The sequence below is a fragment of the Triturus cristatus genome, chromosome 10 (genome assembly GCF_964204655.1).
Source record: "Triturus cristatus chromosome 10, aTriCri1.1, whole genome shotgun sequence".
NCBI lineage: Eukaryota > Metazoa > Chordata > Amphibia > Caudata > Salamandridae > Triturus > Triturus cristatus.
The window spans coordinates 1,122,177,077-1,122,198,608 of NC_140593.1; the positions used below are offsets into that span (position 1 = coordinate 1,122,177,077).

Consider the following 21,532-nt stretch of genomic DNA (forward strand, 5'->3'; position numbering starts at 1 on the left):
GGGTCATACAGGTAATTAGTAAACTTCTTCACATGTGGGCCTGACATAGAAGGTTAGATTTAGATGGTGTCTCCTTTGTAAAAAATATGATGTGAACATTACGTTGAATTTGCATAAAAAAAGGTATTCAAATAGTCCCCTGAATCACAAAGTCCAAAACGGACAGTTCAGTGGCTGGCAAAATCTGTTATTGACATAGGTGCATTTTCGACCAACTTTAGTTTTGAGAGTTCTTTATTTTGGCACATTTGAGATATACATCAGCACAACTGACTTAGCAAAACTATAGAGCAGCAGTTAAATATTCTGCTCTCATTACAAATTCATCACAATGCCTTAACACCTGTTATTCAATGCTTAATGAAACCTTTCTTTTGTTTAGGCTCTGCATGCGCATCAAATACAAACGGAACAAAGGAATGGCTAGTGAAGAATTTGGGTGCCTTCTTCTCATACGCTTCAGTCTCGAAACTTATAGCCCTGTACCCCAATCTAAGCATAGTAAGTGGTGAAGCTGAAAAACATATCTGTTTGCCACACAGTTTTACTAGTAGCAAATGGGTTGTCTGAAGTCTTTTCTCACTACATCATTCTTTTCAATTCCTTTCTTGTATGTCACCATCTTTATTCGGGGCAGGATCAGTAGCTTAAATTAGCAGGATTTTTCTAGCATTGATACCAGCACTATATGTTTCTTCGAATAAGAATAATAGTGGTTCTCAAGTCAACTTACACGCTTTTATAAAAGAATGGCAAGACGTTTAGACGGGAGCACTTTCTGGAACACAAAGTAGATGCATTTGAAGTTTCTATTTTAAATACACTCAAGGGAATTTGTTTTAAATCTGAAATCAGCCTGGTATCATACTGACTCCAGAAACTATGTATATATGTTAATAGATAAATTTTATGTAAAGTTATTTGCTTCTAAGATTGCTACATTCTAGAGTCCTGCAGTTTCACCATCGTATGCTTATTTTTGTCATATTCAGGAGGTGCTTACTGGAACTCTATCACCAAATGAAACAGCTGTGCTCTTGACGAAACCAGAAGTCATCAACAACTCTACACTGCTAAAGCAAATACTTAGCCTTGTGACACCAGATAAAGTCACAGTGTATTTGGAAAATATCCTGTCTGCTTCTGAAAAGGTATGGAAACGTATTCAATGACATCAACTTAAGGCACAACATAAAATAGTGGGCTAGTAAAAACACGAATTGTTTGTAGTTGACATATGAACCCAAACAATGAATGACAATGGGGGATGAAACCTTTTGTAATTGAAACAATGTCACAAAGCCATGATATGATGAAGATGACTGTGTGGTTAACAGGTAAAAAGCAACCACCAATAGAAAGGGGTTCTGCAGTTCTACCATTGTAATCACCATGGGACAAACATAACCAAGAGTTGAGCAGTGCATATGAAGAGAGAGAATCATGGATTGAAGGTGTTCCACAGAGGTCATCTCAAATTGCTCACTTAGTTTGAACATTAATCCTCCTGCAAGTATATTACATCAACTAATATGTAGACACCAGAGGCAAGCAGGAGAAGTTCATGGTAAAGATATTAAATATCCTTAACAAATAAAACTGTGTTTGAGAAAAGTTGATTTTATTGGACGTTTAGTGTTCTAATTACACATCAAACAATTATTAGAAAATAAAGAAGATGGGGAGCAACATTACAAAATACAGTATCATAAAACATGTAGAAACATGTTTCATATAGATTTTGAAATATTCAGATAAAATGGATAAAAACAAACAGGCAATACAAAACAAATTCTTTAGGCCATTGGTATTCCTCCGTGAAATATTTGTGAAATACTCTTCTAAATAAAGGGATGGAGGGCATACACAATATTCCAGCAGCAAAGAGGGACTGATTAAGGAATTAAACCTTTGTGTTTTATCTACTCTCCTGACTTCCTTCAGTGTTTAGACTGCTTGCCGTTATTTATAGAGCAATTTCTTTCTACTAAGCAATTGCAATAGTGTTGTTTAATTATCACCATGTTTATGTGACCAAAATGAACTCCTCCATGAAAATGTCTACATGGACAACCTCTTCTTGGAAATAGCATGATTGTGTTCGTTAGTTTAAAGAAATAATTCGGAATTTGTTTGTTTATGAAAAATATAACTTGTACTTTTCATTTTTTCAGGAAAATCTCAGTGTTTCCCAAATTAACACAATAAAACAGACCTTAATAACAGTTATTTTGGAGAAAGTGAGCTCCAACTTCTCGTCTTTCACCCCGAATGATTGGAAAGAGTTCATACAAAAGGATCTGGTTGAATTGTTGGGAAGCTTCAATGAAACCCATCTTCATCAACTACCAAAAAATATTACTTGCGCCTCTTACCATGAAATGTAAGTATTTGGCTTTGCGTTCTACAAGAAACAACTGAGATTGAATTTGCTGGAATCAAGTTCTTGAAAAGGATTCTGTAGATTGACATGTTATACAAAGTTAAATCTGCTTTCAGCTTATACCGCGGCAATTGGTAACTTATTGCACTCAAATGTCAACCGGTAGAAAATGGTAAAATATGTAAGCTGGTCATCTATCTTTTGCAGACTGAAAGGATTTGCCAAGCGTTACACTTCTCTAACAACTGACTCAAAAGTGGCTGTCTACAGATTTTATATTAAGGAATTTCTAAGCCAAGAATCTCTTAACACAGGTACAGTATACTGCAAAGGCAATTGTTTATGTCTATATCATTTTCTTTAATGATCATTGCTATATCACACATCAATTTACTGAATTATCCCAAAACATAGGTGCTGAAAAGGTGTAACGTGTGTCCGACTTTGATCAATACACATGGTTTCTGGGATCTGAACTAGCATGAAAAAACACTCACTGAATATCATTTGTCTGAACATTAGGTGGAAGCTAGAGTTCATTCTTGATTCACCCTCTCACTGACCCACTCTTGTGATGACTAAAGAAACACCACAGTGCAGCACTGTGTGATTGCTGAGCACCTATCACACGAGTTCAGCTGTGACATCTGAATTCACCAGTGTACCTGCGAAACTATAGCCACATTGACAACAGGTGTTATCTGGTACCTAAAGGACATCCAAATGTCATTAATCAGAAAGTGATCCACTCTCTGCCTGATGGCCATTACCTTCTATTTGAAGGCATTTTCCAGGATGGTGACCAGAATTACCCTAATAAATAGGGGTGGGCGAAGTTTGTGGAGTTTTGCCCACTCCACTCTCTGTGCGGATCTGCGAAAAACTATGTGATGCGATGCTGAGAGGAGTTAAGTTGGTGAAAGCAAGCTAGAGAATTTGCATGTTAGACAACCTCCCAGTGAGATTTCTGAACAAAGGCGGTTGTGGCAGGTCGCTACCACTACCAATGAGAAAGCTGCAGCTCGCATTGAAGAAGCTGCCGCTCGAGTAGGAAATCTACTGGAGCGAAAGTAGTGCTCTCTGGTGCTCCACGTGATGTCGCTCATGCTGATTTTATAGGGGAGAGAAACTTTTGGCACAAATAATTTGCACGAAATGCGTGATGTACTGGACACCACCGCTCATTGAGCTCTGCATAGCATGGCAGAGTTTTTTCAGCACTACGTGGAGCTCCGGGTACTGCGACTCTGCAAAATCCGCCCTGGCCTACTAATAAGCGCAGGTAGCAAGAAGGATTTAGGGTAGTTCATCTCAAACTGGAAAAAAGGAGCAAGGATGTACACAATTACTGACTTCATGCTGTTCCATTCAAAGCAATCATCAACATATGAGTGGCTATAGGCCTACTACAACTGCAGAAAGGGTTCCAACAATACCAGAAGGTGACACTGAGGCCAATTGGCAGTGTTCTTAACTGGGAATGTTGGCTTCCCAAAATAAAATGCAGTACCTCCTGTTTCCTACAGTACCTATAGGTGTCTCTCTGTTATATAGAGCACATGTGATTGTTGTTTGGGAGACCTGTTAACACTTGAGCCAAAGCCAGAATATTGAGGTTTGCAAGGGAGAGAAATTAGCTTACATGCTAGATGTCTACAATGGAGTAGAACCTTGATCCCTATACCCTTACAAAGGGTATAAATAAGATTCTAGGACACCTGCAGGTTAAGGCCTTAACGTCTTGCTGGGCATTATCTCTGCACGAAGAGGTGTACCTGTCAAACTCTTGCCACAGCTTTCCTTGAGGGCATTAGTTTTACGCTGTCTCAGGAAGTAAGCATTTGTGCAATTTCCCCCTGTATGTATCCATTTTACCTCCCTCTCATTTTGGAGAATGGTTGTCTTTTCATCTAGAGATTTGATCAGCAAAGTCAGCAAATGAGAGGACAGTGGGCCATCTACCATGCTGCTGTGTCAGAGGATGCTACACTGAAGTCTGGCAAATGAATGCTACCATAACATGCTTAGGGTTCCCCATCACTGTGGTGGAGAATTTCTGGGCAACAGTGCTACCCCCATTTGTTAGAAAGGCTCCAATTGGCATTGTTTTGTTTTTTCAGGTACAACCCCCTAACCCGTGTTTGGCAAAACAAGAAAGGAATGTCTCTGGTGCACTTTCTCCCTGAATGTGCCTATCATTTTTTTTCCTCTTTCAAGCGACCCTTCTTTTTATGAAGCCATAAGAACAAACATGCTTAAAGTCTGATTCTAAGTGGAGTGGAGGTTCCAGGACTGTTAAGTGGGTGAACCTGTGGTGGTCAGCCTACAGCAAAGTCTCTTAGATAGGAAATCAAACTGATGCTCCATTATTGAAAAGCAAGCGATCTCCCACTGCTCAATCAGGCAGGATCGCAATTAGGGGGGCACACGTCATTTGCTAGTTTTTGGCTCTTGCCATACCTCTGCACATTTCTAAATGAGCCCCCGTGAGCTTGGTTAATCTCAGATAAAAAGTCTGCAGTGCCTGCTACATTATGGCAATTGTCCAAGAAACATTCATACCACAGGCTGAGAGAAACGCTTCCTCCAAATCAAAGAATAGAATCCTGATGGAGGACCTATTGCTTAACAGTAGGACTAATAGTTCTTGGACTATGATTTGCTGTTTCATACATATAGATATAGGAATAATATGCCAGCTGCATCAGGCTTACACAGACAGCACTACCAAAGCCTTGGCCATGAGTAGATTTTGTTGGTATGCAGGTTTCTATGATCGCCGGTTGCATTCTCTAGTCACTATTCACATCCCTTACTGAGTTATGTGGAAGAAGAAGGCTTGGGAATTGTATAAACCGATGTATTGCCCATCCTTGAAAGGCCAGTTGTACTGGTTGGGATCCAGACCTAGAGGTGAATAAAGACAGGCTATGCAAGTAAGAACAGTGAGGCTGGTCCTTGGGTCTTGAAAGCTTCACCAGAGTTGCAAGAACTTACGTGGGAAAGCTGCTGAAATCAGTCAGTGTCCCATTATGCATGGTTTAAAGAACTAGAAATTAGTTATAAGCTTCACATGCACAAGAAAAACAATGATGGTGGAACAAAACAGCAGCCAAATATGATTGAGCGATCAAGGATAGTCTGTGCCATGCTTCGATATTAGAAACTTATTGAGATTGAAAGAAAAAAATTCTGATTAATAATACTCCCCAAAAGAAAGAACTGTTGAAGACACACATATACTTAAGGATAGGGTTGAGTAGAACGCGATGCATATATGCATGTCATGCACTGATGTGTAAAATTGACCACTTATCCACAACAGAATCAATTTGTGTAAGGTGTTGACGACATGATAATAGGAAAGTGTCATAGTGTAGAAGTAATGTTAATATTATGTACAAATCTACCACAGACCAAATCAGACACACAATATCCTTCATCATCAGCAGCAAAAACGGTACTATTGATGATGGTGCCAGATTTATTGTTTTTGTTTTCGCAACAGCTACAGATGACTTGTGCAAAAGAACTGAAGCTGATGCAAACATTATGCTATTATCTTTCAAAAGAAGAGACGAAATTAGGGTGTTTCAGAATGTAAACGTTTTTACAGGACTAAAGTCAATCTTTAATGCATCTCTATTTCAGGCACAGGCATCGCTTGTGATGCATCAGGTATTACATCATGGCTGAAGGAAAACCTAATGCAGTTCATTCAGCAATCTAACATTGAAGATCTTGCACAGTTCAACAGAAATCTTAACAAGGTAGGCCCTTTGAAATATACCTTCAAACATTAGAAGAAATACATGAATTTACATTTTTGAGTATGAAATTATGTTTTGCAATGATATCCACTGAAGGATAAATCAAAAATAAGACTCTTTCAACACTGAATTCATTCAAGATTTAAATGTGAAATTCACTGCTCTTTATTTTCTCTAGGTGTTTATACCCAGTAATCTTACAGCAGAGGAGCTGGCTGAAATAACCATATATGTGGATGAATTTAAAAATGAAACATTAAAAACATTAATTCTGGGTCAAATCTTGCACTTTGACAACAATGAAGTATTTTTGCAGTATCTTAGCGCTTTAAAGATGACTATTTGTCTCGTAAGTATTGTATTATTCACACAGGGTGTATCAATATTTTAAAAATAGCCTCATTTCTAAGTGACATGGTGCGTCTCATCCAAAATCACTATTTATTTTTAAAGTTTGTGAACAGAGTGTTGAAGTAATCAACCCTCCTCAACAACCCAAATAGAAATTAATAATACCCTTTCTAAAATGTTTTTTGTTTTCAGCTATAAATCATTATCTTCTAAACATAATTCTACTTCTCATCACAAGCATTTGTCACTGATAAATATTTTTTGCCTTTCACAGAGCTCAAACCCATCTACAAATGTGACTTTGTGTAATGCGTCTGCTTTCTTCACACTTTCAACTCAAAAAGAGTTTTTGAACAACACTTTATCTGCACTCAACATGGACTGGTGCTTGAAAAATATGAATAATTGGGTCAGACTTTTCCAGATTGTCATTGAACTATTTCTGAGGGTCATAGATGAATCCGATCTATCACGATTACCACTTAATATAACATGTGAAGCCTACCAAACAATGTAAGTAAAAGTCATCAAAGCCAACTTTTAAATATCGGCAATTAAAAGTGAATGGATTGGTTTTCTATTTAGTACTCAATATTTTCTTTTTTCTGTTTAATTAATGACTACAGAATAAAACAGCTGAGCGATGTAGTCCTTGAACTCGATGTCAATAACGAACGTGCCATTTACGAATTCAGTGAAAAATACCTTTCTCAACAGTTTGACAAAGCAGGTACACATGTTTTAATTGCAATATGAAGCTTTAAACTTTATTGCTGCAGGGCGTAAAGTACAACATCTTTATTCTCACACCCAGAATTACAGATATTATAGGCCGCAGTACTTCTGGGATACTCCAATACCACTGTATTCTAGGTGGGACCTTTAGCGCACACTTACGATTGAGATATTACTATAGGAACCTGCATTGAAAAATCAATTTTTGAATGAAATTCTCTATTATGCTCCTATTGAATATTCTCTTAGTGAATAAAAAAATGTATTGTCACCTAATGGTGCACTTCAAGAAAATTGTTAAAGTGACTTTCATGATTCTCTGCATGTGTAAATTACTGATATCAGAAACTAAAATATAACTACCCAAGGAAATGAAAGAAGCGAAAATACACCCATTTAAAAAGATGAGGATGTTACAAGAAAAAGTAGTCTGAAGCTAGACAGATGATAGTAACTCACTTTCCACATAAGAAGTTCTCTAAAATGTATTGATTAATGCTCAGCAAAATATAATTTTATTAATCTACAACGGAATACGGTAAAATACCAGTGCAACTCGCTATCACACTGCAAGTGTGGGTCATACAGGTAATTAGTACACTTCTTCACATGTAGGCCTGACATAGAAGGTTAGATTTAGATGGTGTCTCCTTTGTAAAAAATATGATGTGAACATTACGTTGGATTTGCATAAAAAAAAGTATTCAAATAGTCCCCTGAATCACAAAGTCCAAAACGGACAGTTCAGTGGCTGGTAAAATCTGTTATTGACATAGGTGCATTTTCGACCAACTTTAGTTTTGAGAGTTCTTTATTTTGGCACATTTGAGATATACATCAGCACAACTGACTTAGCAAAACTATAGAGCAGCAGTTAAATATTCTGCTCTCATTACAAATTCATCACAATGCCTTAACACCTGTTATTCAATGCTTAATGAAACCTTTCCTTTGTTTAGGCTCTGCATGCGCATCAAATACAAACGGAACAAAGGAATGGCTAGTGAAGAATTTGGGTGCCTTCTTCTCATACGCTTCAGTCTCGAAACTTATAGCCCTGTACCCCAATCTAAGCATAGTAAGTGGTGAAGCTGAAAAACATATCTGTTTGCCACACAGTTTTACTAGTAGCAAATGGGTTGTCTGAAGTCTTTTCTCACTACATCATTCTTTTCAATTCCTTTCTTGTATGTCACCATCTTTATTCGGGGCAGGATCAGTAGCTTAAATTAGCAGGATTTTTCTAGCATTGATACCAGCACTATATGTTTCTTCGAATAAGAATAATAGTGGTTCTCAAGTCAACTTACACGCTTTTATAAAAGAATGGCAAGACGTTTAGACGGGAGCACTTTCTGGAACACAAAGTAGATGCATTTGAAGTTTCTATTTTAAATACACTCAAGGGAATTTGTTTTAAATCTGAAATCAGCCTGGTATCATACTGACTCCAGAAACTATGTATATATGTTAATAGATAAATTTTATGTAAAGTTATTTGCTTCTAAGATTGCTACATTCTAGAGTCCTGCAGTTTCACCATCGTATGCTTATTTTTGTCATATTCAGGAGGTGCTTACTGGAACTCTATCACCAAATGAAACAGCTGTGCTCTTGACGAAACCAGAAGTCATCAACAACTCTACACTGCTAAAGCAAATACTTAGCCTTGTTACACCAGATAAAGTCACAGTGTATTTGGAAAATATCCTGTCTGCTTCTGAAAAGGTATGGAAACGTATTCAATGACATCAACTTAAGGCACAACATAAAATAGTGGGCTAGTAAAAACACGAATTGTTTGTAGTTGACATATGAACCCAAACAATGAATGACAATGGGGGATGAAACCTTTTGTAATTGAAACAATGTCACAAAGCCATGATATGATGAAGATGACTGTGTGGTTAACAGGTAAAAAGCAACCACCAATAGAAAGGGGTTCTGCAGTTCTACCATTGTAATCACCATGGGACAAACATAACCAAGAGTTGAGCAGTGCATATGAAGAGAGAGAATCGTGGATTGAAGGTGTTCCACAGAGGTCATCTCAAATTGCTCACTTAGTTTGAACATTAATCCTCCTGCAAGTATATTACATCAACTAATATGTAGACACCAGAGGCAAGCAGGAGAAGTTCATGGTAAAGATATTAAATATCCTTAACAAATAAAACTGTGTTTGAGAAAAGTTGATTTTATTGGACGTTTAGTGTTCTAATTACACATCAAACAATTATTAGAAAATAAAGAAGATGGGGAGCAACATTACAAAATACAGTATCATAAAACATGTAGAAACATGTTTCATATAGATTTTGAAATATTCAGATAAAATGGATAAAAACAAACAGGCAATACAAAACAAATTCTTTAGGCCATTGGTATTCCTCCGTGAAATATTTGTGAAATACTCTTCTAAATAAAGGGATGGAGGGCATACACAATATTCCAGCAGCAAAGAGGGACTGATTAAGGAATTAAACCTTTGTGTTTTATCTACTCTCCTGACTTCCTTCAGTGTTTAGACTGCTTGCCGTTATTTATAGAGCAATTTCTTTCTACTAAGCAATTGCAATAGTGTTGTTTAATTATCACCATGTTTATGTGACCAAAATGAACTCCTCCATGAAAATGTCTACATGGACAACCTCTTCTTGGAAATAGCATGATTGTGTTCGTTAGTTTAAAGAAATAATTCGGAATTTGTTTGTTTATGAAAAATATAACTTGTACTTTTCATTTTTTCAGGAAAATCTCAGTGTTTCCCAAATTAACACAATAAAACAGACCTTAATAACAGTTATTTTGGAGAAAGTGAGCTCCAACTTCTCGTCTTTCACCCCGAATGATTGGAAAGAGTTCATACAAAAGGATCTGGTTGAATTGTTGGGAAGCTTCAATGAAACCCATCTTCATCAACTACCAAAAAATATTACTTGCGCCTCTTACCATGAAATGTAAGTATTTGGCTTTGCGTTCTACAAGAAACAACTGAGATTGAATTTGCTGGAATCAAGTTCTTGAAAAGGATTCTGTAGATTGACATGTTATACAAAGTTAAATCTGCTTTCAGCTTATACCGCGGCAATGGTAACTTATTGCACTCAAATGTCAACCGGTAGAAAATGGTAAAATATGTAAGCTGGTCATCTATCTTTTGCAGACTGAAAGGATTTGCCAAGCGTTACACTTCTCTAACAACTGACTCAAAAGTGGCTGTCTACAGATTTTATATTAAGGAATTTCTAAGCCAAGAATCTCTTAACACAGGTACAGTATACTGCAAAGGCAATTGTTTATGTCTATATCATTTTCTTTAATGATCATTGCTATATCACACATCAATTTACTGAATTATCCCAAAACATAGGTGCTGAAAAGGTGTAACGTGTGTCCGACTTTGATCAATACACATGGTTTCTGGGATCTGAACTAGCATGAAAAAACACTCACTGAATATCATTTGTCTGAACATTAGGTGGAAGCTAGAGTTCATTCTTGATTCACCCTCTCACTGACCCACTCTCGTGATGACTAAAGACACACCACAGTGCAGCACTGTGTGATTGCAGAGCACCTATCACACGAGTTCAGCTGTGACATCTGAATTCACCAGTGTACCTGCGAAACTATAGCCACATTGACAACAGGTGTTATCTGGTACCTAAAGGACATCCAAATGTCATTAATCAGAAAGTGATCCACTCTCTGCCTGATGGCCATTACCTTCTATTTGAAGGCATTTTCCAGGATGGTGACCAGAATTACCCTAATAAATAGGGGTGGGCGAAGTTTGTGGAGTTTTGCCCACTCCACTCTCTGTGCGGATCTGCGAAAAACTATGTGATGCGATGCTGAGAGGAGTTAAGTTGGTGAAAGCAAGCTAGAGAATTTGCATGTTAGACAACCTCCCAGTGAGATTTCTGGTACAAAGGCGGTTGTGGCAGGTCGCTACCACTACCAATGAGAAAGCTGCAGCTCGCATTGAAGAAGCTGCCGCTCGAGTAGGAAATCTACTGGAGCGAAAGTAGTGCTCTCTGGTGCTCCACGTGATGTCGCTCATGCTGATTTTATAGGGGAGAGAAACTTTTGGCACAAATAATTTGCACGAAATGCGTGATGTACTGGACACCACCGCTCACTGAGCTCTGCATAGCATGGCAGAGTTTTTTCAGCACTACGTGGAGCTCCGGGTACTGCGACTCTGCAAAATCCGCCCTGGCCTACTAATAAGCGCAGGTAGCAAGAAGGATTTAGGGTAGTTCATCTCAAACTGGAAAAAAGGAGCAAGGATGTACACAATTACTGACTTCATGCTGTTCCATTCAAAGCAATCATCAACATATGAGTGGCTATAGGCCTACTACAACTGCAGAAAGGGTTCCAACAATACCAGAAGGTGACACTGAGGCCAATTGGCAGTGTTCTTAACTGGGAATGTTGGCTTCCCAAAATAAAATGCAGTACCTCCTGTTTCCTACAGTACCTATAGGTGTCTCTCTGGTATATAGAGCACATGTGATTGTTGTTTGGGAGACCTGTTAACACTTGAGCCAAAGCCAGAATATTGAGGTTTGCAAGGGAGAGAAATTAGCTTACATGCTAGATGTCTACAATGGAGTAGAACCTTGATCCCTATACCCTTACAAAGGGTATAAATAAGATTCTAGGACACCTGCAGGTTAAGGCCTTAACGTCTTGCTGGGCATTATCTCTGCACGAAGAGGTGTACCTGTCAAACTCTTGCCACAGCTTTCCTTGAGGGCATTAGTTTTACGCTGTCTCAGGAAGTAAGCATTTGTGCAATTTCCCCCTGTATGTATCCATTTTACCTCCCTCTCATTTTGGAGTATGGTTGTCTTTTCATCTAGAGATTTGATCAGCAAAGTCAGCAAATGAGAGGACAGTGGGCCATCTACCATGCTGCTGTGTCAGAGGATGCTACACTGAAGTCTGGCAAATGAATGCTACCATAACATGCTTAGGGTTCCCCATCACTGTGGTGGAGAATTTCTGGGCAACAGTGCTACCCCCATTTGTTAGAAAGGCTCCAATTGGCATTGTTTTGTTTTTTCAGGTACAACCCCCTAACCCGTGTTTGGCAAAACAAGAAAGGAATGTCTCTGGTGCACTTTCTCCCTGAATGTGCCTATCATTTTTTTTCCTCTTTCAAGCGACCCTTCTTTTTATGAAGCCATAAGAACAAACATGCTTAAAGTCTGATTCTAAGTGGAGTGGAGGTTCCAGGACTGTTAAGTGGGTGAACCTGTGGTGGTCAGCCTACAGCAAAGTCTCTTAGATAGGAAATCAAACTGATGCTCCATTTTTGAAAAGCAAGCGATCTCCCACTGCTCAATCAGGCAGGATCGCAATTAGGGGGGCACACGTCATTTGCTAGTTTTTGGCACTTGCCATACCTCTGCACATTTCTAAATGAGCCCCCGTGAGCTTGGTTAATCTCAGATAAAAAGTCTGCAGTGCCTGCTACATTATGGCAATTGTCCAAGAAACATTCATACCACAGGCTGAGAGAAACGCTTCCTCCAAATCAAAGAATAGAATCCTGATGGAGGACCTATTGCTTAACAGTAGGACTAATAGTTCTTGGACTATGATTTGCTGTTTCATACATATAGATATAGGAATAATATGCCAGCTGCATCAGGCTTACACAGACAGCACTACCAAAGCCTTGGCCATGAGTAGATTTTGTTGGTATGCAGGTTTCTATGATCGCCGGTTGCATTCTCTAGTCACTATTCACATCCCTTACTGAGTTATGTGGAAGAAGAAGGCTTGGGAATTGTATAAACCGATGTATTGCCCATCCTTGAAAGGCCAGTTGTACTGGTTGGGATCCAGACCTAGAGGTGAATAAAGACAGGCTATGCAAGTAAGAACAGTGAGGCTGGTCCTTGGGTCTTGAAAGCTTCACCAGAGTTGCAAGAACTTACGTGGGAAAGCTGCTGAAATCAGTCAGTGTCCCATTATGCATGGTTTAAAGAACTAGAAATTAGTTATAAGCTTCACATGCACAAGAAAAACAATGATGGTGGAACAAAACAGCAGCCAAATATGATTGAGCGATCAAGGATAGTCTGTGCCATGCTTCGATATTAGAAACTTATTGAGATTGAAAGAAAAAAATTCTGATTAATAATACTCCCCAAAAGAAAGAACTGTTGAAGACACACATATACTTAAGGATAGGGTTGAGTAGAACGCGATGCATATATGCATGTCATGCACTGATGTGTAAAATTGACCACTTATCCACAACAGAATCAATTTGTGTAAGGTGTTGACGACATGATAATAGGAAAGTGTCATAGTGTAGAAGTAATGTTAATATTATGTACAAATCTACCACAGACCAAATCAGACACACAATATCCTTCATCATCAGCAGCAAAAACGGTACTATTGATGATGGTGCCAGATTTATTGTTTTTGTTTTCGCAACAGCTACAGATGACTTGTGCAAAAGAACTGAAGCTGATGCAAACATTATGCTATTATCTTTCAAAAGAAGAGACGAAATTAGGGTGTTTCAGAATGTAAACGTTTTTACAGGACTAAAGTCAATCTTTAATGCATCTCTATTTCAGGCACAGGCATCGCTTGTGATGCATCAGGTATTACATCATGGCTGAAGGAAAACCTAATGCAGTTCATTCAGCAATCTAACATTGAAGATCTTGCACAGTTCAACAGAAATCTTAACAAGGTAGGCCCTTTGAAATATACCTTCAAACATTAGAAGAAATACATGAATTTACATTTTTGAGTATGAAATTATGTTTTGCAATGATATCCACTGAAGGATAAATCAAAAATAAGACTCTTTCAACACTGAATTCATTCAAGATTTAAATGTGAAATTCACTGCTCTTTATTTTCTCTAGGTGTTTATACCCAGTAATCTTACAGCAGAGGAGCTGGCTGAAATAACCATATATGTGGATGAATTTAAAAATGAAACATTAAAAACATTAATTCTGGGTCAAATCTTGCACTTTGACAACAATGAAGTATTTTTGCAGTATCTTAGCGCTTTAAAGATGACTATTTGTCTCGTAAGTATTGTATTATTCACACAGGGTGTATCAATATTTTAAAAATAGCCTCATTTCTAAGTGACATGGTGCGTCTCATCCAAAATCACTATTTATTTTTAAAGTTTGTGAACAGAGTGTTGAAGTAATCAACCCTCCTCAACAACCCAAATAGAAATTAATAATACCCTTTCTAAAATGTTTTTTGTTTTCAGCTATAAATCATTATCTTCTAAACATAATTCTACTTCTCATCACAAGCATTTGTCACTGATAAATATTTTTTGCCTTTCACAGAGCTCAAACCCATCTACAAATGTGACTTTGTGTAATGCGTCTGCTTTCTTCACACTTTCAACTCAAAAAGAGTTTTTGAACAACACTTTATCTGCACTCAACATGGACTGGTGCTTGAAAAATATGAATAATTGGGTCAGACTTTTCCAGATTGTCATTGAACTATTTCTGAGGGTCATAGATGAATCCGATCTATCACGATTACCACTTAATATAACATGTGAAGCCTACCAAACAATGTAAGTAAAAGTCATCAAAGCCAACTTTTAAATATCGGCAATTAAAAGTGAATGGATTGGTTTTCTATTTAGTACTCAATATTTTCTTTTTTCTCTTTAATTAATGACTACAGAATAAAACAGCTGAGCGATGTAGTCCTTGAACTCGATGTCAATAACAAACGTGCCATTTACGAATTCAGTGAAAAATACCTTTCTCAACAGTTTGACAAAGCAGGTACACATGTTTTAATTGCAATATGAAGCTTTAAACTTTATTGCTGCAGGGCGTAAAGTACAACATCTTTATTCTCACACCCAGAATTACAGATATTATAGGCCGCAGTACTTCTGGGATACTCCAATACCGCTGTATTCTAGGTGGGACCTTTAGCGCACACTTACGATTGAGATATTACTATAGGAACCTGCATTGAAAAATCAATTTTTGAATGAAATTCTCTATTATGCTCCTATTGAATATTCTCTTAGTGAATAAAAAAATGTATTGTCACCTAATGGTGCACTTCAAGAAAATTGTTAAAGTGACTTTCATGATTCTCTGCATGTGTAAATTACTGATATCAGAAACTAAAATATAACTACCCAAGGAAATGAAAGAAGCGAAAATACACCCATTTAAAAAGATGAGGATGTTACAAGAAAAAGTAGTCTGAAGCTAGACAGATGATAGTAACTCACTTTCCACATAAGAAGTTCTCTAAAATGTATTGATTAATGCTCAGCAAAATATAATTTTATTAATCTACAACGGAATACGGTAAAATACCAGTGCAACTCGCTATCACACTGCAAGTGTGGGTCATACAGGTAATTAGTACACTTCTTCACATGTAGGCCTGACATAGAAGTTTAGATTTAGATGGTGTCTCCTTTGTAAAAAATATGATGTGAACATTACGTTGGATTTGCATAAAAAAAAGTATTCAAATAGTCCCCTGAATCACAAAGTCCAAAACGGACAGTTCAGTGGCTGGTAAAATCTGTTATTGACATAGGTGCATTTTCGACCAACTTTAGTTTTGAGAGTTCTTTATTTTGGCACATTTGAGATATACATCAGCACAACTGACTTAGCAAAACTATAGAGCAGCAGTTAAATATTCTGCTCTCATTACAAATTCATCACAATGCCTTAACACCTGTTATTCAATGCTTAATGAAACCTTTCCTTTGTTTAGGCTCTGCATGCGCATCAAATACAAACGGAACAAAGGAATGGCTAGTGAAGAATTTGGGTGCCTTCTTCTCATACGCTTCAGTCTCGAAACTTATAGCCCTGTACCCCAATCTAAGCATAGTAAGTGGTGAAGCTGAAAAACATATCTGTTTGCCACACAGTTTTACTAGTAGCAAATGGGTTGTCTGAAGTCTTTTCTCACTACATCATTCTTTTCATTTCCTTTCTTGTATGTCACCATCTTTATTCGGGGCAGGATCAGTAGCTTAAATTAGCAGGATTTTTCTAGCATTGATACCAGCACTATATGTTTCTTCGAATAAGAATAATAGTGGTTCTCAAGTCAACTTACACGCTTTTATAAAAGAATGGCAAGACGTTTAGACGGGAGCACTTTCTGGAACACAAAGTAGATGCATTTGAAGTTTCTATTTTAAATACACTCAAGGGAATTTGTTTTAAATCTGAAATAAGCCTGGTATCATACTGACTCCAGAAACTATGTATATATGTTAATAGATGAATTTTATGTAAAGTTATTTGCTTCTAAGATTGCTACATGCTAGAGTCCTGCAGTTTCACCATCGTATGCTTATTTTTGTCATATTCAGGAGGTGCTTACTGGAACTCTATCACCAAATGAAACAGCTGTGCTCTTGACGAAACCAGAAGTCATCAACAACTCTACACTGCTAAAGCAAATACTTAGCCTTGTGACACCAGATAAAGTCACAGTGTATTTGGAAAATATCCTGTCTGCTTCTGAAAAGGTATGGAAACGTATTCAATGACATCAACTTAAGGCACAACATAAAATAGTGGGCTAGTAAAAACACGAATTGTTTGTAGTTGACATATGAACCCAAACAATGAATGACAATGGGGGATGAAACCTTTTGTAATTGAAACAATGTCACAAAGCCATGATATGATGAAGATGACTGTGTGGTTAACAGGTAAAAAACAACCACCAATAGAAAGGGGTTCTGCAGTTCTACCATTGTAATCACCATGGGACAAACATAACCAAGAGTTGAGCAGTGCATATGAAGAGAGAGAATCATGGATTGAAGGTGTTCCACAGAGGTCATCTCAAATTGCTCACTTAGTTTGAACATTAATCCTCCTGCAAGTATATTACATCAACTAATATGTAGACACCAGAGGCAAGCAGGAGAAGTTCATGGTAAAGATATTAAATATCCTTAACAAATAAAACTGTGTTTGAGAAAAGTTGATTTTATTGGACGTTTAGTGTTCTAATTACACATCAAACAATTATTAGAAAATAAAGAAGATGGGGAGCAACATTACAAAATACAGTATCATAAAACATGTAGAAACATGTTTCATATAGATTTTGAAATATTCAGATAAAATGGATAAAAACAAACAGGCAATACAAAACAAATTCTTTAGGCCATTGGTATTCCTCCGTGAAATATTTGTGAAATACTCTTCTAAATAAAGGGATGGAGGGCATACACAATATTCCAGCAGCAAAGAGGGACTGATTAAGGAATTAAACCTTTGTGTTTTATCTACTCTCCTGACTTCCTTCAGTGTTTAGACTGCTTGCCGTTATTTATAGAGCAATTTCTTTCTACTAAGCAATTGCAATAGTGTTGTTTAATTATCACCATGTTTATGTGACCAAAATGAACTCCTCCATGAAAATGTCTACATGGACAACCTCTTCTTGGAAATAGCATGATTGTGTTCGTTAGTTTAAAGAAATAATTCGGAATTTGTTTGTTTATGAAAAATATAACTTGTACTTTTCATTTTTTCAGGAAAATCTCAGTGTTTCCCAAATTAACACAATAAAACAGACCTTAATAACAGTTATTTTGGAGAAAGTGAGCTCCAACTTCTCGTCTTTCACCCCGAATGATTGGAAAGAGTTCATACAAAAGGATCTGGTTGAATTGTTGGGAAGCTTCAATGAAACCCATCTTCATCAACTACCAAAAAATATTACTTGCGCCTCTTACCATGAAATGTAAGTATTTGGCTTTGCGTTCTACAAGAAACAACTGAGATTGAATTTGCTGGAATCAAGTTCTTGAAAAGGATTCTGTAGATTGACATGTTATACAAAGTTAAATCTGCTTTCAGCTTATACCGCGGCAATGGTAACTTATTGCACTCAAATGTCAACCGGTAGAAAATGGTAAAATATGTAAGCTGGTCATCTATCTTTTGCAGACTGAAAGGATTTGCCGAGCGTTACACTTCTCTAACAACTGACTCAAAAGTGGCTGTCTACAGATTTTATATTAAGGAATTTCTAAGCCAAGAATCTCTTAACACAGGTACAGTATACTGCAAAGGCAATTGTTTATGTCTATATCATTTTCTTTAATGATCATTGCTATATCACACATCAATTTACTGAATTATCCCAAAACATAGGTGCTGAAAAGGTGTAACGTGTGTCCGACTTTGATCAATACACATGGTTTCTGGGATCTGAACTAGCATGAAAAAACACTCACTGAATATCATTTGTCTGAACATTAGGTGGAAGCTAGAGTTCATTCTTGATTCACCCTCTCACTGACCCACTCTTGTGATGACTAAAGACACACCACAGTGCAGCACTGTGTGATTGCTGAGCACCTATCACACGAGTTCAGCTGTGACATCTGAATTCACCAGTGTACCTGCGAAACTATAGCCACATTGACAACAGGTGTTATCTGGTACCTAAAGGACATCCAAATGTCATTAATCAGAAAGTGATCCACTCTCTGCCTGATGGCCATTACCTTCTATTTGAAGGCATTTTCCAGGATGGTGACCAGAATTACCCTAATAAATAGGGGTGGGCGAAGTTTGTGGAGTTTTGCCCACTCCACTCTCTGTGCGGATCTGCGAAAAACTATGTGATGCGATGCTGAGAGGAGTTAAGTTGGTGAAAGCAAGCTAGAGAATTTGCATGTTAGACAACCTCCCAGTGAGATTTCTGAACAAAGGCGGTTGTGGCAGGTCGCTACCACTACCAATGAGAAAGCTGCAGCTCGCATTGAAGAAGCTGCCGCTCGAGTAGGAAATCTACTGGAGCGAAAGTAGTGCTCTCTGGTGCTCCACGTGATGTCGCTCATGCTGATTTTATAGGGGAGAGAAACTTTTGGCACAAATAATTTGCACGAAATGCGTGATGTACTGGACACCACCGCTCACTGAGCTCTGCATAGCATGGCAGAGTTTTTTCAGCACTACGTGGAGCTCCGGGTACTGCGACTCTGCAAAATCCGCCCTGGCCTACTAATAAGCGCAGGTAGCAAGAAGGATTTAGGGTAGTTCATCTCAAACTGGAAAAAAGGAGCAAGGATGTACACAATTACTGACTTCATGCTGTTCCATTCAAAGCAATCATCAACATATGAGTGGCTATAGGCCTACTACAACTGCAGAAAGGGTTCCAACAATACCAGAAGGTGACACTGAGGCCAATTGGCAGTGTTCTTAACTGGGAATGTTGGCTTCCCAAAATAAAATGCAGTACCTCCTGTTTCCTACAGTACCTATAGGTGTCTCTCTGTTATATAGAGCACATGTGATTGTTGTTTGGGAGACCTGTTAACACTTGAGCCAAAGCCAGAATATTGAGGTTTGCAAGGGAGAGAAATTAGCTTACATGCTAGATGTCTACAATGGAGTAGAACCTTGATCCCTATACCCTTACAAAGGGTATAAATAAGATTCTAGGACACCTGCAGGTTTAGGCCTTAACGTCTTGCTGGGCATTATCTCTGCACGAAGAGGTGTACCTGTCAAACTCTTGCCACAGCTTTCCTTGAGGGCATTAGTTTTACGCTGTCTCAGGAAGTAAGCATTTGTGCAATTTCCCCCTGTATGTATCCATTTTACCTCCCTCTCATTTTGGAGAATGGTTGTCTTTTCATCTAGAGATTTGATCAGCAAAGTCAGCAAATGAGAGGACAGTGGGCCATCTGCCATGCTGCTGTGGCAGAGGATGCTACACTGAAGTCTGGCAAATGAATGCTACCATAGCATGCTTAGGGTTCCCCATCACTGTGGTGGAGAATTTCTGGGCAACAGTGCTACCCCCATTTGTTAGAAAGGCTCCAAATGGCATTGTTTTGTTTTTTCAGGTACAACCCCCTAACCCGTGTTTGGCAAAACAAGAAAGGAATGTCTCGGGTGCACTTTCTCCCTGAATGTGCCTATCATTTTTTTTCCTCTTTCAAGCGAGCCTTCTTTTTATGAAGCCATAAGAACAAACATGTTTAAAGTCTGATTCTAAGTGGAGTGGAGGTTCCAGGACTGTTAAGTGGGTGAACCTGTGGTGGTCAGCCTACAGCAAAGTCTCTTAGATAGGAAATCAAACTGATGCTCCATTTTTGAAAAGCAAGCGATCTCCCACTGCTCAATCAGGCAGGATCGCAATTAGGGGAGCACACGTCATTTGCTAGTTTTTGGCTCTTGCCATACCTCTGCACATTTCTAAATGAGCCCCCGTGAGCTTGGTTAATCTCAGATAAAAAGTCTGCAGTGCCTGCTACATTATGGCAATTGTCCAAGAAACATTCATACCACAGGCTGAGAGAAACGCTTCCTCCAAATCAAAGAATAGAATCCTGATGGAGGACCTATTGCTTAACAGTAGGACTAATAGTTCTTGGACTATGATTTGCTGTTTCATACATATAGATATAGGAATAATATGCCAGCTGCATCAGGCTTACACAGACAGCACTACCAAAGCCTTGGCCATGAGTAGATTTTGTTGGTATGCAGGTTTCTATGATCGCCGGTTGCATTCTCTAGTCACTATTCACAACCCTTACTGAGTTATTTGGAAGAAGGAGGCTTGGGAATTGTATAAACCGATGTATTGCCCATCCTTGAAAGGCCAGTTGTACTGGTTGGGATCCAGACCTAGAGGTGAATAAAGACAGGCTATGCAAGTAAGAACAGTGAGGCTGGTCCTTGGGTCTTGAAAGCTTCACCAGAGTTGCAAGAACTTACGTGGGAAAGCTGCTGAAATCAGTCAGTGTCCCATTATGCATGGTTTAAAGAACTAGAAATTAGTTATAAGCTTCACATGCACAAGAAAAACAATGATGGTGGAACAAAACAGCAGCCAAATATGATTGAGCGATCAAGGATAGTCTGTGCCATGCTTCGATATTAGAAATTTATTGAGATTGAAAGAAAAAATTTCTGATTAATAATACTCCCCAAAAGAAAGAACTGTTGAAGACACACATATACTTAAGGATAGGGTTGAGTAGAACGCGATGCATATATGCATGTCATGCACTGATGTGTAAAATTGACCACTTATCCACAACATAATCAATTTGTGTAAGGTGTTGACAACATGATAATAGGAAAGTGTCATAGTGTAGAAGTAATGTTAATATTATGTACAAATCTACCACAGACCAAATCAGACACACAATATCCTTCATCATCAGCAGCAAAAACGGTACTATTGATGATGGTGCCAGATTTATTGTTTTTGTTTTCGCAACAGCTACAGATGA

The 21,532-nt window shown here is 38.1% G+C and overlaps 1 protein-coding gene across 1 annotated transcript in view; it reads left to right on the forward strand.

The window, feature by feature from the left end:
* Nucleotides 1–21,532, forward strand: part of LOC146796679 (uncharacterized) — a 482,771-nt gene that overhangs the window by 67,612 nt on the left and 393,627 nt on the right. Inside the window, exons 62-81 of the mRNA XM_085631367.1 lie at nucleotides 383–501; nucleotides 993–1,151; nucleotides 2,175–2,383; nucleotides 2,591–2,697; nucleotides 6,035–6,153; nucleotides 6,332–6,502; nucleotides 6,779–7,017; nucleotides 7,131–7,234; nucleotides 8,199–8,317; nucleotides 8,809–8,967; nucleotides 9,991–10,199; nucleotides 10,406–10,512; nucleotides 13,851–13,969; nucleotides 14,148–14,318; nucleotides 14,595–14,833; nucleotides 14,947–15,050; nucleotides 16,015–16,133; nucleotides 16,625–16,783; nucleotides 17,807–18,015; nucleotides 18,222–18,328. Of these exons, the coding sequence (XP_085487493.1) occupies nucleotides 383–501; nucleotides 993–1,151; nucleotides 2,175–2,383; nucleotides 2,591–2,697; nucleotides 6,035–6,153; nucleotides 6,332–6,502; nucleotides 6,779–7,017; nucleotides 7,131–7,234; nucleotides 8,199–8,317; nucleotides 8,809–8,967; nucleotides 9,991–10,199; nucleotides 10,406–10,512; nucleotides 13,851–13,969; nucleotides 14,148–14,318; nucleotides 14,595–14,833; nucleotides 14,947–15,050; nucleotides 16,015–16,133; nucleotides 16,625–16,783; nucleotides 17,807–18,015; nucleotides 18,222–18,328 (3,048 nt within the window). The remainder of the gene's footprint in view (nucleotides 1–382; nucleotides 502–992; nucleotides 1,152–2,174; nucleotides 2,384–2,590; nucleotides 2,698–6,034; nucleotides 6,154–6,331; nucleotides 6,503–6,778; nucleotides 7,018–7,130; nucleotides 7,235–8,198; nucleotides 8,318–8,808; nucleotides 8,968–9,990; nucleotides 10,200–10,405; nucleotides 10,513–13,850; nucleotides 13,970–14,147; nucleotides 14,319–14,594; nucleotides 14,834–14,946; nucleotides 15,051–16,014; nucleotides 16,134–16,624; nucleotides 16,784–17,806; nucleotides 18,016–18,221; nucleotides 18,329–21,532) is intronic.